Source organism: Chionomys nivalis, chromosome 18, assembly GCF_950005125.1.
Source record: "Chionomys nivalis chromosome 18, mChiNiv1.1, whole genome shotgun sequence".
NCBI classification, from domain to species: domain Eukaryota; kingdom Metazoa; phylum Chordata; class Mammalia; order Rodentia; family Cricetidae; genus Chionomys; species Chionomys nivalis.
The window spans coordinates 53,209,391-53,223,961 of NC_080103.1; the positions used below are offsets into that span (position 1 = coordinate 53,209,391).

Genomic DNA, 14,571 nt, shown 5'->3' on the forward strand with positions numbered 1-14,571 from the left:
TTTTCTGTGCCACAATTACCAGCCGAGAGTGACTATGGCCACTGGTACAGTTTTTAGGATTCCCTGGGGGAAAGCAAATATAACCTTGCTTGGCGACTGTGGAATCCCCGCCTCCAGCCTCTTTCCCTCCGCCCAGGAGCAGGAGCGCAGCACCGCAGCACCGCCGCGAGGGGACGCAAATGCATCACTTGCCTGCCAGTCTAGTGACGGGGCGGGGCCAGCTGCGACTTCCGGCTTCCGGCCGAGAGGGTGGGCGTCCGCAGCCGTCATGGCAGCTGAGGAGAAGGACCCGCTGAGCTATTTCGCGGCTTACGGGAGCAGTAGCTCCGACTCGTCGGGCGAGGAGAACAGCGAGCCGGAAGACGGGGGTCGCAAGGAGGCGGCCCCGGCCCCGACGACAGGCGTCCGCGGGAAGCAGGCGGAGAAGCGGCTGCCGGGCCCCGACGAGCTGTTCCGCAGCGTGACCCGCCCGGCCTTCCTCTACAACCCGCTCAACAAGCAGATCGACTGGGAGCGACACGTGGTGAAGGCGCCCGAGGAGGTGAGGTCCCCGGCCCCGCGGCCGCCCCGGGGCCCGCCCCCCGCATGCACTCAGCCCGCGGGAGGCCGCGCGTCCCCACGGCCCCGGGAGCCCGGGGGGTGTCAGCCTGGGCTCGCCCGCCCCTCCGCGCTCGGGGCCCCCAGCCGGGCTACGACTAACGGTGGTGACTCCCCGCCCCCCGCTGCAGCTTCTCCCCGAGACCCCTTCCCTTTGACGCCGAAGTGCCTGCGCTGCTGCCGCCAAGACAGTGTCTCTGCCGCAGCCTCCTGAAGGGGTCAGCCTGGCCGTAGTATCTGAGACTGGATTCTTCTTTGGTAACTAAAAGTTATTAGCTTTGTTTATCTAGGGAAACCCTTTGACTTTTCGCTTAACAGTATTGTGATGTTGATGGAAAAGGAAATGTGACTCTAAAGCCTAAAGGATTAGAAAATAAAATAGAATTTAAAAAAAAAAAGCCAGCCAGAAAGATGAGCAGTCGGCAGGGAGGTGCATGCGCTCGTATGGATCGCAGGAACCTCGGTTCGTCACAGGGTTTCTTAATGTGCTTACTTAACAGCCTCCAAAGGAATTCAAAGTCTGGAAGTCCACCTATGTGCCGCCCCCGGAGACCTACAGTACTGAGAAGAAGCCACCGCCGCCGGAGCTGGACATGGCGATAAAGTGGTCGAACATCTATGAGGACAATGGTGATGATGCCCCCCAGAATGCTAAGAAAGCCCGGCTTCTGCCCGAAGGGGAGGAGACGGTGGAATCAGGTAAGAGTACTCTTGAGACCTCAGCCCTTGATGCGTCTCTTTAAGGAGATTACTCAGTGAGCGACATTTAGACCCCTGTGAGTTGACAGCCTTGACTTTGAATACCAACATGAATCACTTTCATCTTTCGGGTTTTCCGTTTTATTTGGTCTGAGACAAGGTCTATGTAGGCTGGATGCCCTTTGAGGCCAGTTTGCTTTGCCTCGCAGTGTTAAGATTAAAGGCAGGGGCCACCTTCCCAGCTGTGATTGAAGCAGACTCTCAGAAGTCCCCAGTGCCTGGTTAGAGCCCGGTGTTCCTTCACAGGTTCCTGTAACTATGGCTGGTGTGTGTTGACGGCTTCGTTTTCTGAGACATTGTGCTTTAGAGGTACAATTAGCTTGACAGAGTGGGGAATCCTGTGCACGGGAACAGGACATAGAGTTTCTTGCTTTTGTTGGTAATCTTATAATTTTGTCTCTCACTTGGACTACCACAGTAATCTAACAATTTCCAGTACACTCTTGGTAGTAATTTAGTCTCCTTTACCCGAGATGGGCCAGTGCTCTCGTTTGTTCATAGGCCCTGCTTTGTGAGAGGCCTCATCTGGTCCTCTGTGTGTGGTCCCACAGCAGCTCGTCACAGTGGATAGCTGTCGAGGTGAGCTCAGCATCCTGGACTATCGTTTTAAAGGCCATTTGCCCTTTTTGTTAAACAGATTTCTGATCTTCCAATACAAGAGCCAACCTTAGCAAAAGGTTGTTCTCTCTGTAGCAGGAGGGTGTCTGCTGTTTCTGAGGATAATCTTGAACTGAGTTCTCCTGCCTTCACCTCCTAGCACTGGGACTGTAGGAATATCCTTGTCAAGGTTTTTTGAAGCTCTTAAAGTGTGACTTTTAATACCTTTATCTATGGCACTTAAGTATTTAAATACAGAATCCTCGACAGCCTTACACATAGAATAGGGAAATGTCGAGTGAGAGCTTATAACTTGTCCAAGGTCACAGTAAATACTTGGTGCATTAACACCTGACAGGATGACGCGTAGCTCGTTATCACTGTCTTGTAGAGGAGAATACAGTCGGACGTGATGGACTGCCGAAGTTCACAGCATTGGGAACTTTGAGCCTTGACTAGGATTTGTGCCGCATTAAGCTCAGGTTTTCTCCCATCGTGTTGTCATAGTTTAAGAAGTAATCGTTCTTCTCAAGGGACCCGTTGGTAGTCTGCTGCCCGTACATCTCTGTCCCCTGGTGGTAAAGGCCCAGAGGTTATATGCAAGTAAGCAAGGATCATCTTTTTTCTAACTTGTGGGTTCAGTTACCAGAAATTCATATAAATGGCAAATAACATCCACATTACCTACCATAGCTAACTCTGTCCTTTTAATCAGAAACTGAATGTAAGCAATTGAAAAGACAAAAAGACCAAGGGTTATCTGGCTTAAAGCTGGATCATATGACTCAAGGGTTGTTCTGAGGCTCAGGAAACAGCAGTCATAACATACTGTACTCACAGGCCTGAGGACCCAGGGTCTGCCTGGTGTTGGGATTAAAAGCGTGTGCTACCACCGGCTGGCAAATCTTGTTAAATTGCATTTAAGTGTTGGTTACTGAATCTAACTCTTGTAATAAATGCCCCCACCTGTTTAGAGATTTGGTCTGAAACTCACTATGTAGCCAGATGACCATGAACTTCTGATCCTCCTGCCTCTGCCTCCCAATATGAGGTTACTAGTGTGTGCCTCTCTCCACGTTATGCGGGTCTAGATTTGAGTTTCGCACATGCTCAGTGAGCATTCTACCAACTCAGCCACATCCCCAGCTGATGGTTTCCTTTTGAGAGTGATATTTTTGCCATTGTAGACGGCAATCCCACTATGTGTGTATTACGTATGCATGTATTCATGCATGCTGTGTCTAGCTGGCCTTTGAGTTGGTGTTCTGTCTCTGTCTCTCCTACCTTGTCTTGGGAGCACTGAGGTTACAGACGTGTTAACTGGTCAGGCTTTTTGCATAGATTCAAATTAAGGTCCGGAACTATCTCCCCAGCCCCAACAGCATTGTTTACCTATAGTTTGTAATTAATGAAGCATGTATTGGAAAGTCTACCCACTTAATTATATTTTATTTATTTGTTTTTTTAATTTATTTATTATGTATATAGTGTTCTGGGCACCAGATCTCATTATAGATGGGTGTGAGCCATCATGTGGTTGCTGGGAATTGAACTCAGGACTTCCAGAACAGCAGTCAGTTCTCTTAACCTCTGAGCCATCTCTCCAGCCCCTTATTTTTTTTTTTTTTTTTTTTTTGGTTTTTCGAGACAGGGTTTCTCTGTGGCTTTGGAGCCTGTCCTGGAACTAGCTCTGTAGACCAGGCTGGTCTCGAACTCACAGAGATCCGCCTGCCTCTGCCTCCCGAGTGCTGGGATTAAAGGCGTGCGCCACCATCGCCCGGCTCCTTAATTATATTTTAAATTAATTATTACACTACGTTGCTTTTATATGGCCATCCCATATTCTTCCTTTGTCCTTTTTCGCCATTTACTTTCAGAATTTAGGGGCGCTGAGGAAGGTTAAATCTAGCCTTGCCTCTCACTGTTTATCAGGGCTGCTTGTTTAGTGATTGTGAAATGCAGAGAAGTAAAAGTTATATTTTCATCGCTTTATTAACATAACAAATTAACAAATAAATAGCAAAAGCCAGCTAATGAAGCAAATGGGGTTTTTTGTTGGGGATTTTTTTGGGGGCGGGAGGTAGTTGTTTTGGTTTTTTGGTTTTTCAAGGCAGGATTTCTCTGTGAAACAGTCCTGGCTGTCCTGGAACTCACTCTGTAGACAGGCTGGCCTCAAACCCACAGAGATCCTCCTGCCTCTGCCTCCCGGGTGCTGGGATTAAAGGTGTGCACCACTGGCGCCCGGCCTGCTTTAATTTTAAAACAGGTTAAGTTAATGTTTACCTTAAGTGACTCAAGCTGTATAATAGAAAATATTGTTTTTATATCCCTGTGTATGTGCTGTGTTAGGATTAGGGTTTGGTTTGGTTTGGGTTTTTTTGTTTTGTTTTGTTGGGTTGTTTTTTTTTTTTTTAAGCTCTTCCTATGCTAGTTTTTAAGGCAGTACCTTATTTTGACAGTAGGGGGCAGGCGCTCTCCTTCACTCACAGGACTCAATTTTCCAGTTGTAGTAGTAAGTTCCTTTTTAATGTGTTCTATAATGTGGCTTGATAGTCTTCAGAAATGCTTTCAACTTCTCCATTACTAATTCTGAAATAATTTCAAGGTAAGCTTGATTGTTAAGCTCCAGCTTAAAACCAAAGTTTTAATGTGGATATGGTGGCTTCACACCACTAATCCCTAGGAAGTGGAAGCAGGAGGGTCAGGACCAGGACCCAGCCAGTTTTCGGATTTTTGTCATGTGATTTGACCTTGGCAGTTTCCCTAAGTTTTTAATGTGAAGGCCTTAAAACATCGCAATATTTTTATGGCACCGTATTCTGTATTTTGGACTTTAGTTCAGCCAGCACAGAGGCTTGTGTCTGTAATCTCAGTACCTGGGAGGCTTGAGGTAGGAGAATCATGAAATCAGGCAAGTCTAGGCTGCAAAGGGGAAGGGGAGAGGAGGAAGTGGAGTAAAGTCAAGGCTGAGGGTGTTCAGTGTGGAAGATTGTCTGGAAGGGTTTGGTCCCTGCTACCATGGAAGTCAGGAAGTGAGAAGCTGTGTGCATCTGTGGGATTCTTTTGGGGTGTTGCTGTGTATCACTGGCCGGCCTCAAACTCCTAGCAGTCCCTCTGTCTCAGCTGCCTGGGGGAGCACTGCCAGCACCAGCACCACAGGTGGCTGGACTCTAGCATCACACATTGTTGGGGAAGATTGGGTGCTCGCCCGGGTATATTGAGACTCGTTATTGAATTTTTTTAAGTAGAATGAAAAGGTCCACTTTTTCAGGTTTGACACTTTTATTCACGGACATTTTCTGTGGCCATAACAGTAGTGATGTGGGTGGAAAGGGTTCTATTTATTGTATGGTTCTATAGTCTTTCTCCACCCAAATTTCCCTTAGTCTATTGCTGTGAAGATGTTCTGCCGTCGAGGAAGGAATAGTCCAGAATTAGAATAGACAGCTGTGAGATTCTCTGAACCTTCTTGTGCTTTTAACCTCAGAACATATGGTGGGTTGATTGTAAGACTGGGAGAGGAAATCTGAGAGGAAAAGTCCAGCTGGTGGCCACTTAGCATGGCTAAAGGTGGTGCATGTTTTGTAGAAAGAAACTGCTCTGGTCCTATGACGGGCGCAGTGTCTAATTGCATACAATATGTGTACTGGTAAAATTTGGGGGCTAGCTGTTTCAGAAAGAGCTGGTTTCCGTGGAAATTAGATAAATTAAGCCACATTAACATGTCCCTAAAAAGTTAACTTACAATTTGCTATAATTTAAAAAAAAAAAAAAAAAAAAAACCTGCTTGTTTTCAGATGTAGTTTAATATCGGGTTCTGAAAATAGTATTTATTGGCAAGCTTTCAGACAGCTGATGAGTGAGTGTTTGGTATAAAGCTAATAAATGGGTTTTCTGTGTTGATTTTTTTAAAAGACTTACTAATAAAGCTCTCTTCTTTCCCACTTCAAGATGATGACAGAGATGAGCGTGCATCCAAGACGCGAAGAGTAGAACCAGGAGAAGCGGCCAAGAAAAAGAAGTAGAGGAGTGGGGCCAGATTCGCCGGGCTGATGTGTCCTCGGGTGGAGTGTTGGCTGTTGTGCATTCTTAGGAGAAAGTATTTATGTTAATGAACTAACAGTATCGCCTCAAGACTTTCCACTGTAGAATTCATTTTCTTATTTAAAACCTGTATGTATCTACAACTCTAATGGTGACCTGTGATTGTGAACTGACAGTACTCGGAAGCATTCTGGCTATCACAGAATTGGTGGCAGGCTTTGAGAGTTTTGTCACATGGACATGCCAGTGCTCTTTGAACCTTTTATAAAGGAATATATTTTTAAAGTAAATATATTGTAATGTACTGTGAACTTGTGGGTGCTTTTCATTAGTGTCTGTACAGTGTAAATAGCTGATCATGGAAATAAAATAACACGTCAACATTGCTATTATTGGATGCCACTAACGAGTATTTGTGACAGGCAGCCCATTGGCCTGTGACCTTTTTATTTCAGTAGGGATTAGCATGTAGGGAGAGCGTCCCTGTTTAGGTGCCTTGTACATACTTCTCTCCAGTGGGCCTGTGAAGTAGACGTTATACCCTCCAGTTTTAATGAAGAGAGCTTGAGGACACTGTCAGGGCTGCACAGCCGTGAGTGAAGACTAGCGGATTCACTCGGACTCTGACTCCAGAATCAGATTAAACTACCTGACTTTTCATCAAATTTATCAATTCCAAGAAAATGACCATCCCTTCCATGTCTACTTGTGTTGTTGGGGAGGTCTTTTCCTATCCTGATTATTCAGCTGCACTTACCATTTATGCCTTAGAGTGTGATGATTTGTTCATTTCCTCATTAAATATACAGAAGATAAGGCTCTCGACAGCAAAGAAGAGCATAAGGTATCCACTTAATGTTGAGCCTGTTGAGTATATGTGATATAAGAGACACATTAAAATCCATCTGAATTTTTAATTTAACTGAGCATCTTGTTTATTTTGTGGGCTGGGGGTGAAGCCCAAACCTTGTTGATGCTCGGTGACCGTTTTGGCTGGCTGCTGCTCTGTGTGCTTTCTTTGCCCAGCTCCCGCGTTAATGCTCTACTCTGTATAGCGAGCATCTATTCTGTCTACTTCCTGGGTCCTTATTCTCTGGCTCCTCCAACTTCCCTGGGGCCAGCATATCCTGTGCTGTTGTTCTTCCCACTAGCCAGTGGCAGATTCAGACATGCCACCACCATGGAGAACGTTTTCACGGTTCACACTATAAGGTTTGCCTTGGGTGTGTATGTCCAGTTTTATCTCCACTTGCCCTTCATACTGTGTCAAAGGGCACACCTCCCATGTTTCACTTCCGCCCCCTGCTGGACCACCTCCTAAGTCTGGTTGGAAACATCCTTTCATTGGGATGATGTTCTCACACAGCTTTTTTTTTTTTTTTTAATATTTTATTTTATTTATTTATTTATTTATTTATTTATTTATTGTGTATACAGTGTTCTGTCTGTGTGTATGTCTGCAGGCCAGAAGAGGACACCAGACCTCATTACAGATGGTTGTGAGCCACCATGTGGTTGCTGGGAATTGAACTCAGGACCTTTGGAAGAGCAGGCAATGCTCTTAACCACTGAGCCATCTCTCCAGCCCCTCTCACACAGCTTTTAATCCAGCTGCAAGGGACGGTTTACAGTTCCCAGGTGTGCTGTTGAGATGCATTGTTCTGTCTGCCTCATACCCTTTGCTTGGTCTGGCTCTTCTCCAGTGACGTAGTCCATTCTCCAAGAGTTCAAGTGTTTCCCTCCTTCATATTCTTGGATTTATTTCTCTATCTGCCCACTACTTCGCTCTCGGTACTGTGTCTAGCCGGAATGTGCCAGATCCTGTAGACCAGGCTTTGTGCTATGTTCTCTGCAAGATTCACCCACGTATTTAGTTTGGTAAGAAATTATTAATGTTTGAATGAGGAAAAAATGAGGTACAAAGACTAATTGACTCAAAGGTGGAGGAGATATCCCAATGGGTTTAGTAAGCTGTTAAACTGGACTACATAGAATTCAATGCTCAGAACCCACATAGAGCCAGTTCTCATAATTGTTCACCAGTCTACACTCACATGTGCACCCCTCTCAGTACAAATACAAAGAAAGAATAGGGTATCTTAATGTTTAAAAAGTAGAGGAACAGGCTGGAGAGCTGGCTCAGTGGTTAAGAACACTGACTGCTCTTCCAGAGGACCTAGGTTCAATCCCCAGCACCCATGTGGCAGCTCATAACTATACTCCTGTTCCTGTTATGGGTTCCAGGGGACCCGACACCCATGGCAAAACACCAATGCACATAAAATAAAAATAATTTTTTTAAAAAGTGGGGGTGGGGAAAGTCACCTATCAACATTTAAATTTTTTAAAGATTTAAAAATAAAAAGTAAAGGGCTGGAGAGATGGCTCAGCGGTTAAGAGCACTGACTGCTCTTCCAAAGGTCCTGAGTTCAATTCCCAGCAACCACATGGTGGCTCACAACCATCTGTAATGAGGGCTGGTGCCCTCTTCTGGCCTGCAGGCATACACACAGAATATTGTATACATAATAAATAAATAAATATTTAAAAAAAATAAAAAGTAAAAAAATGTATTCAGGGGATTTAGGCAGGGCGGCTCCAGGGCCAGAGCAGTCACTACACTGAGAAATGGATGCCAGAACTCACCTTTAGTTAGCTTTTGTCATGGGTATTTGTTTGAATCTAAAGAATTAACAAATCAGAGCAGGAGAGATGGCTCACCGGTTAAGAGCACCGGCTGATTTCCAAAAGGATCCAGTTTCTATTCCCAGCACCCACATGGCAGCTCACAGCTGTCTGTAACTCTGGTTCCAGGGGTCCGACACCTGCACACCGATGCACATGAAATGAAGTTAAATAAACTTGAAAAAATAAATCCAAAACTGAGCAGAGGAGCCATATTGCAGTATCAGCCTAATGTGCCAGGAACATCTTTAGGACTGGACCAGGTCAATACAAAGTCGGCATGCAAATGTTTTAGGAAAGTTAATGCATATTTCAAGGACTTCTCATTCTAAAGAAAAGTGGTGAAGATTGAACCTACAGCCTTGTAGACCTTGTACACAATCTCCACCACAGACAGACAGACAATGTATTTATGTATATCCAGCATTTCATTTGCTTGTTTATGGCAGTGCTGGGGATCAAGCCCAGAGCTGATGCCTGTATTGAGCTTGTCACGAGCCCTCATTTTGTCTTGCAGCCACAACCTTTCCCTAAAAGCCTGCTGGTTTTCCTCTTTCATTTCTAATTATGTCTTGAGTTTAAAATCGTAGCACCTAGACACCAGCACCCAAAGGAGGTATGAGGGCAGCCTTCCCACAATGAGGTGTGAGCATCGCCTTGCTTTTTTTAGGCTCATGAAATGACAGGCTTACAAACCAGACTTGAAGTCTGTAGCATTGTGGTACCCTGGGTCTGAAACTCCCCTTTCTCTCCCTGTGTTTATCGTATCCAGAAAAAGGAAAAGAAACAGGATTTGCTGTATAACATTGAGGAAAGAGAGCTATTTTCCCGGTGTAATTACCTGCCTCTGCTTCAAAGGGGGACTCAGACCCTAGCAACCCTCTTTGGCATGCCTTGGAATATGTATTGACATTTTAAATTTAGAATCCCACGGGAAAGTGCCATGGGGTAACTGAGCAATCACTTCCAACTAAGGAAGTGACCCTGCCAGCAATGTACAGGCAAGCCAATGCAGAAATAACTCTAGAGGCGGCGGTACTGTGGAAATTTTAAGACCCTGTTGCTATTTTTCCTAGTTTTAACTTATGGTGTGTGTGTGTGTGTGTGTGTGTGTGTGTGTGTGTGTGTGCATGCACACACATGTATACACACATGCACACACACACACTCACACATGCCTGTTGCCTGTGACTTTCTCTCACTAATAATAGAAAGTTCCCTTCCCTCACTATGTTCAATCTTGGGCCTTCACCTTTAACCCTGTCCTAAGAAAAGTAACCCAAGAGCCTGTGGTAGAATTTCCTCCACACATCTGGGGCCTATATGTCAAATTTGTAGAATAGCTAACTCTAGCCTCTCCCTCCTCCCCTGTCTTCCTCCCTCCCTCTTTCCTTCCCTCCCCATCTCCTCTCCTGTCTTCCTCCTTCCTTCTCCTCTTCCTCTCTTCTTCCTTCCTCCTTTCTCCTCCTCCTCCAGTTCAGCATAACTGCTTGCATTCCCCAAAGCCTCCTCCCCTGCTGTGGGTCCACACCAAACTAGTGCAATTACCTGTGCCCTCCATGGCTACAGATCAGTTACGGCCTGTTAAAAGGTTAAGAAACAGAGGGTTAATTTTTCCTGACTGCTCCACAGTTGTCGGGAAGGAAAGAGAATAAGCCCTCATGATTGTGCTTTTGCATTCTCCGGCTCCCTTCACCTTGTGCCCAGCTGTCTCTCCCAGAAAAAGGGTTTTCTGTGGGCCTCCAGAATCTCCAGAACCCAGAGATAAACGCCTCAACTCTGAACTGAAGCCTGGTATCCACCACCACACACTGAGGGGCCCCAGCCTTGCTGTTTCAGGCTGGGAAAAGATTTTGGTGCTTTTTGAAAATATATTTCTAGGTCCTTCATGAACCAACTAGAGATGCTAAGTGAAAACATTTAGTGGTAAATGACTTCTTCTAAAGGAACTGGTTGGTGCTCCAGGCGTTTTTAACAGTCCTAGAGCATGCACCTCCATGCCCCGCTTCTGCTCCTATCTTTCTGAGGCTGCATTTGAATAAGCACTTTCAAAGCCTTTGTACACCTTGAAATTCTAAATGTTAAGCTTCTCACCACAAACTAGCAAGCTACCTCTTTATGACAAGAACGTGGCGTTTCTTATGCGTCTTCTTTTAGCTCGTCTCAAAAGCCTTACTTCTGTTTTTAGACCGCACCAAAAAACAAAAACAACAACAACAACAAAAAAGGTACTTGTCAGCGCTTCCATTGAGAACCTGCTCATTTTGCCTCCGGCAGTAGAAATTGATACTTAATATTGACAAAAGACAAATTCGGGGTGAAAAGAGACCTCCAGCAAGAAACAGAGTAGGCTACCTCCATCCCTGCCGCGTCTGTGTTACTAAGACATAGCAACAATTAGCGGAAGCGAACTTTAGGTGGAGCCAGAGGCTACTGAACAAATGCCGCTGCCTAGCGTCCTGGGAAGTCCCGGAGTTCTGGGTTTGCCGCACTGCAGGAGGCAACCTGAGCTACATCAAGAAGGGAGAGCAGCAAGACACACCTGGAGAAGGTGCCTGCTCATCAGGTCTTGTAGGACCTGGGAAACTCCACAACCCGAGCTTCTGAGAAAGTAAGCCCGAAGGCTAACAAGCACAGCACAGTGCCAAGAGAGGATCTCTTGGGAGGATCCAGGCTCTCTCCGGCTCAGGGGATCGTATTTCACTAGTTCAGGGACCCCCTCCTGGCTGGCCACTTCTATAGTACCTACCCAACAGGCTTAGGGCATTGGCAAGGTGCAGGAAAACCTCGCATGGCATATGGAAGGCGGGAGGATAATTGTGCATTCAAGGCAAGCTTGAGCTAGATGGCCAGTTCCAGGCCACAGAGACCCTGTCTCAAGAAAACTAACAAAAATCCCACAGCCCTTGTGGAGGAAGGAAAGAGCAAAGAGACACCATCCTGTCAGAGATAAAACCTGCTTGAGATTTTGAATCCTTCCCCACCACAGCACTCCCCCCTTCTCCTAACCCTTTGCCTTTTCTTTGAAACATTTTTTATGAATGAAATTCTCCCACTTGCAGTAGCTGGGTTAAAAGCCCCTCTTTAACTGCTCAGAGCAGGAATGGGAACAGCATGTGAAACTTCTGTCATTCCGCATGGTTTCATTTTGTGTTTTGACCTCCATGACATCAATGTATTCTTAAAACTTGTACTTATTAAAACACAAAACAGGCAAAACAGGTGAAGTATTTTTGGATTTGTTGTTCTGTTAAGACAGAATCTCAGTGTGGAGCCCATGATTGTCTCACACTTCCTTTGTAGTACAGGTTGACCTTGAACTAGCAATTCCCCTGCCTCCTTTCAGTGCTCAGGAAGCATCCTGTGTTAGTGCTGGGATAACAGGCATGAGCCACTGCATGCGCTTTAGGAAATAAGTTTCTGACTGTCAAGGGCTAAATAGAAAATCCAACTCACCCGAGACCCTCAGCCTCAGCACCCCCCTCCAGCCTCAGAACTGCCTCCTTCCTGACATCTTGCTACCTCTTTCACCATTCGCTTTCCACTCAACCATGAAGTGCTCGCTCCCTGACAAGCCCCCGGCTTTCCTTCTCCTAAGTTCACCCATGATGAAAGAAGGTACAAAGAGAGGAAAGGAAGACAGCAACCTGCCTCTGACGCTATGCTAAATGCCCCCTAAGGCTGGGTCACCAGCTGGCACTACTGGGACTGGGCGGTGATGGAGCAAGCCTTGAGGAGGCAGGACCCTGCAGGAGGAAGGGAGGTCATTGGCATGTGCTCGTGAAGGGAGCATTGGGCCCAGCTGCTTCATTTCTTTTGCTTCTCAGCCACGAGTTTCATAACGGGCCCAGACAGACGGCAGGGCCAAGTGGCCACCAGCCGAAAACTCTGGTTCATACGTCAAAAACCATTTTCCTTCTACAAACTGATTGTCTTAGGTGTTTTGCTTCAGTGATGAAATAATGTTTAAGTTTGTGGCTAATGAAGTTCCCTCCTTCCAACTCATCATCTCGCCAACTACAAAACAAAGCCATTTTCTCTTCCTCCTTTATTCACTAACGTCTCAGAACCTTGATATTCTCACTTCCTAGTGTCTTCTCATTTCTTACTGGCTAACCCTTGGATGTGGTAGCTTCATTGGTGACAAGCCCTGGAAGTGATTCAGAAATTCCCAGAAAGAACCTAGGTCCCTGAGTGATTATGGAAAGCCAATCTACCCTGAAGAAGTGGATTGTTCATTCACATTGAGATGAGAATACAGCAGGAAAAAAAAAACTCAATCACTGTATGGCTTCACTCCATCTTTTTTTTTAAGACTTATGTATTTATTTTATGTATATGAGTGCTCTATTGACTTTATGCCAGAAGAGAAGTTCTGGTCCCTCTACAGATGGTTGGGAGTCATCATGTGGTTGCTGGGAATTGAACTCAGGATGTTTGGAAGAACAGTAGGTCAATCCTAAGAAGTGCTGACTTGAACAGAGGCAGTATTTTGCCACTACAAAGGGCTGTAGAGATTTTGGATCCTAGATTGTTTATTATGTAAAATGAGGACATGCTGACTCCAAGTCCAGTTGAGGGAGAGGTTTCTGCTGTAGGCATAGGAGAGAGAACAGCCAGCAGCATATGGAAGAGTCCAGAGTGGGGGGAGACAGGAGTCCACTGAACATGGCCAGGAGACGGATGGACAATGAGAGGAGGGGAGGGGAGGGAGAGAGGGACAGGGGGGTGGACAAGAGAAGAAGACAAAAGAGAGAACCAAGAGAGCACAAGGCAGGGTTGTATGGGAATGAGATACCGAGGGAGGGAAGGCCACGAGATGGGGAAGTCAATAGGGGCAGGATAAGACGAGAAGAGCCACAGGTTCTTGCTTATCCAGAGATAGCCTGAAGGCCAGCATAAGGCCAGCATACTCTTAGGTAGGCTAACAGACACCACCCTTAGCCATCTGGCTCTTTGGTTGAGGGGAACAGAATGCCCCCCCCAGAATTGGGGGAGGGAGTTTCCTTTAAACTTAGATGTCACAGCCGCTCTATACTTGGCCTTGGTGTTCTAGTCCTGTCCCTTACTGATCGTAAGGTCCAGTTAACTGCTTAAACTCTCTAGGCCCTATTTTCTTGTCTCTAAATGTGAGACAACCCTAGGAACTATTTTACAAGAGGAGATAGTTCAAGCAAAAGTCCTTTTGTTCCCCGATTCTTTCTTTGTCTTCTTTCTGTGTGGGTCTAGACTTCTTAACCGATCAGGAGTCCCAACAGTTTCTTTACCAGTGCTGTTCCAGTGGAATGGCCTTTATCAGGAATATAAACTTCAATGGTAAGGTTGTTTAAATGGAAAACTTTGCTAGAAACTTTATTGCACGCTTTAAACCACCTCGTCAATGAATTAGAGAACGAAAGCCAGGTGTCCTATTGTAGGCCTAATCCCAGCACTGAGAGGTGGAGGTGGAAAGGTGGTGACTTCAAGGTCATCTTTCTTAAACTAATTTATCCTGTTTAAGGCCAGTCCCTGTTTCAAAAACCAAACAAACAAAAATCTGAAAATGAATGACAGATGGAATTCCACAGATGGAAATGGCTGTGTGTGTAAGGTGGGAACGTCTCACGTGTAATGTGGATGTGGTGGGAACGTCTCACGTGTAGGGTGGATGCCGTGGGAACGTCTCACGTGTAATGTGGATGTGGTGGGAATGTCTCACATGTAGGGTGGATGCCGTGGGAACGTCTCACGTGTAATGTGGATGTGGTGGGAACGTCTCACGTGTAGGGTGGATGCCGTGGGAACGTCTCACGTGTAATGTGGATGTGGTGGGAACGTCTCATGTGTAATGTGGATGTGGTGGGAATGTCTCATGTAATGTGGATGTGGTGGCATTCCCAGAGGTGTAAC

At 46.0% G+C, this 14,571-nt stretch overlaps 1 protein-coding gene across 1 annotated transcript; it reads left to right on the forward strand.

Annotated features, from left to right (window-relative positions):
* Positions 1-246: 246 nt before the first annotated feature.
* On the forward strand, positions 247-6,386 carry C18H1orf52 (chromosome 18 C1orf52 homolog). Its single transcript, XM_057793609.1, has 3 exons — positions 247-541; positions 1,098-1,296; positions 5,905-6,386. The coding sequence occupies exons 1-3, from the start codon at positions 269-271 to the stop codon at positions 5,976-5,978; spliced, it is 546 nt and encodes a 181-aa protein (XP_057649592.1). The 5' UTR covers positions 247-268; the 3' UTR covers positions 5,979-6,386.
* Positions 6,387-14,571: the final 8,185 nt, after the last annotated feature.

What these genes read in the sequence shown, in the direction of transcription:
- C18H1orf52 (XM_057793609.1), top strand. Translation starts at nt 269, where the DNA reads ATGGCAGCTGAGGAGAAGGACCCGCTGAGCTATTTCGCGGCTTACGGG. An exon ending in TGGTGAAGGCGCCCGAGGAG is followed by an intron (nt 542 to 1,097) that starts GTGAGGTCCCCG and finishes CTTACTTAACAG; the next exon opens with CCTCCAAAGGAATTCAAAGT. An exon ending in GGAGGAGACGGTGGAATCAG is followed by an intron (nt 1,297 to 5,904) that starts GTAAGAGTACTC and finishes TCCCACTTCAAG; the next exon opens with ATGATGACAGAGATGAGCGT.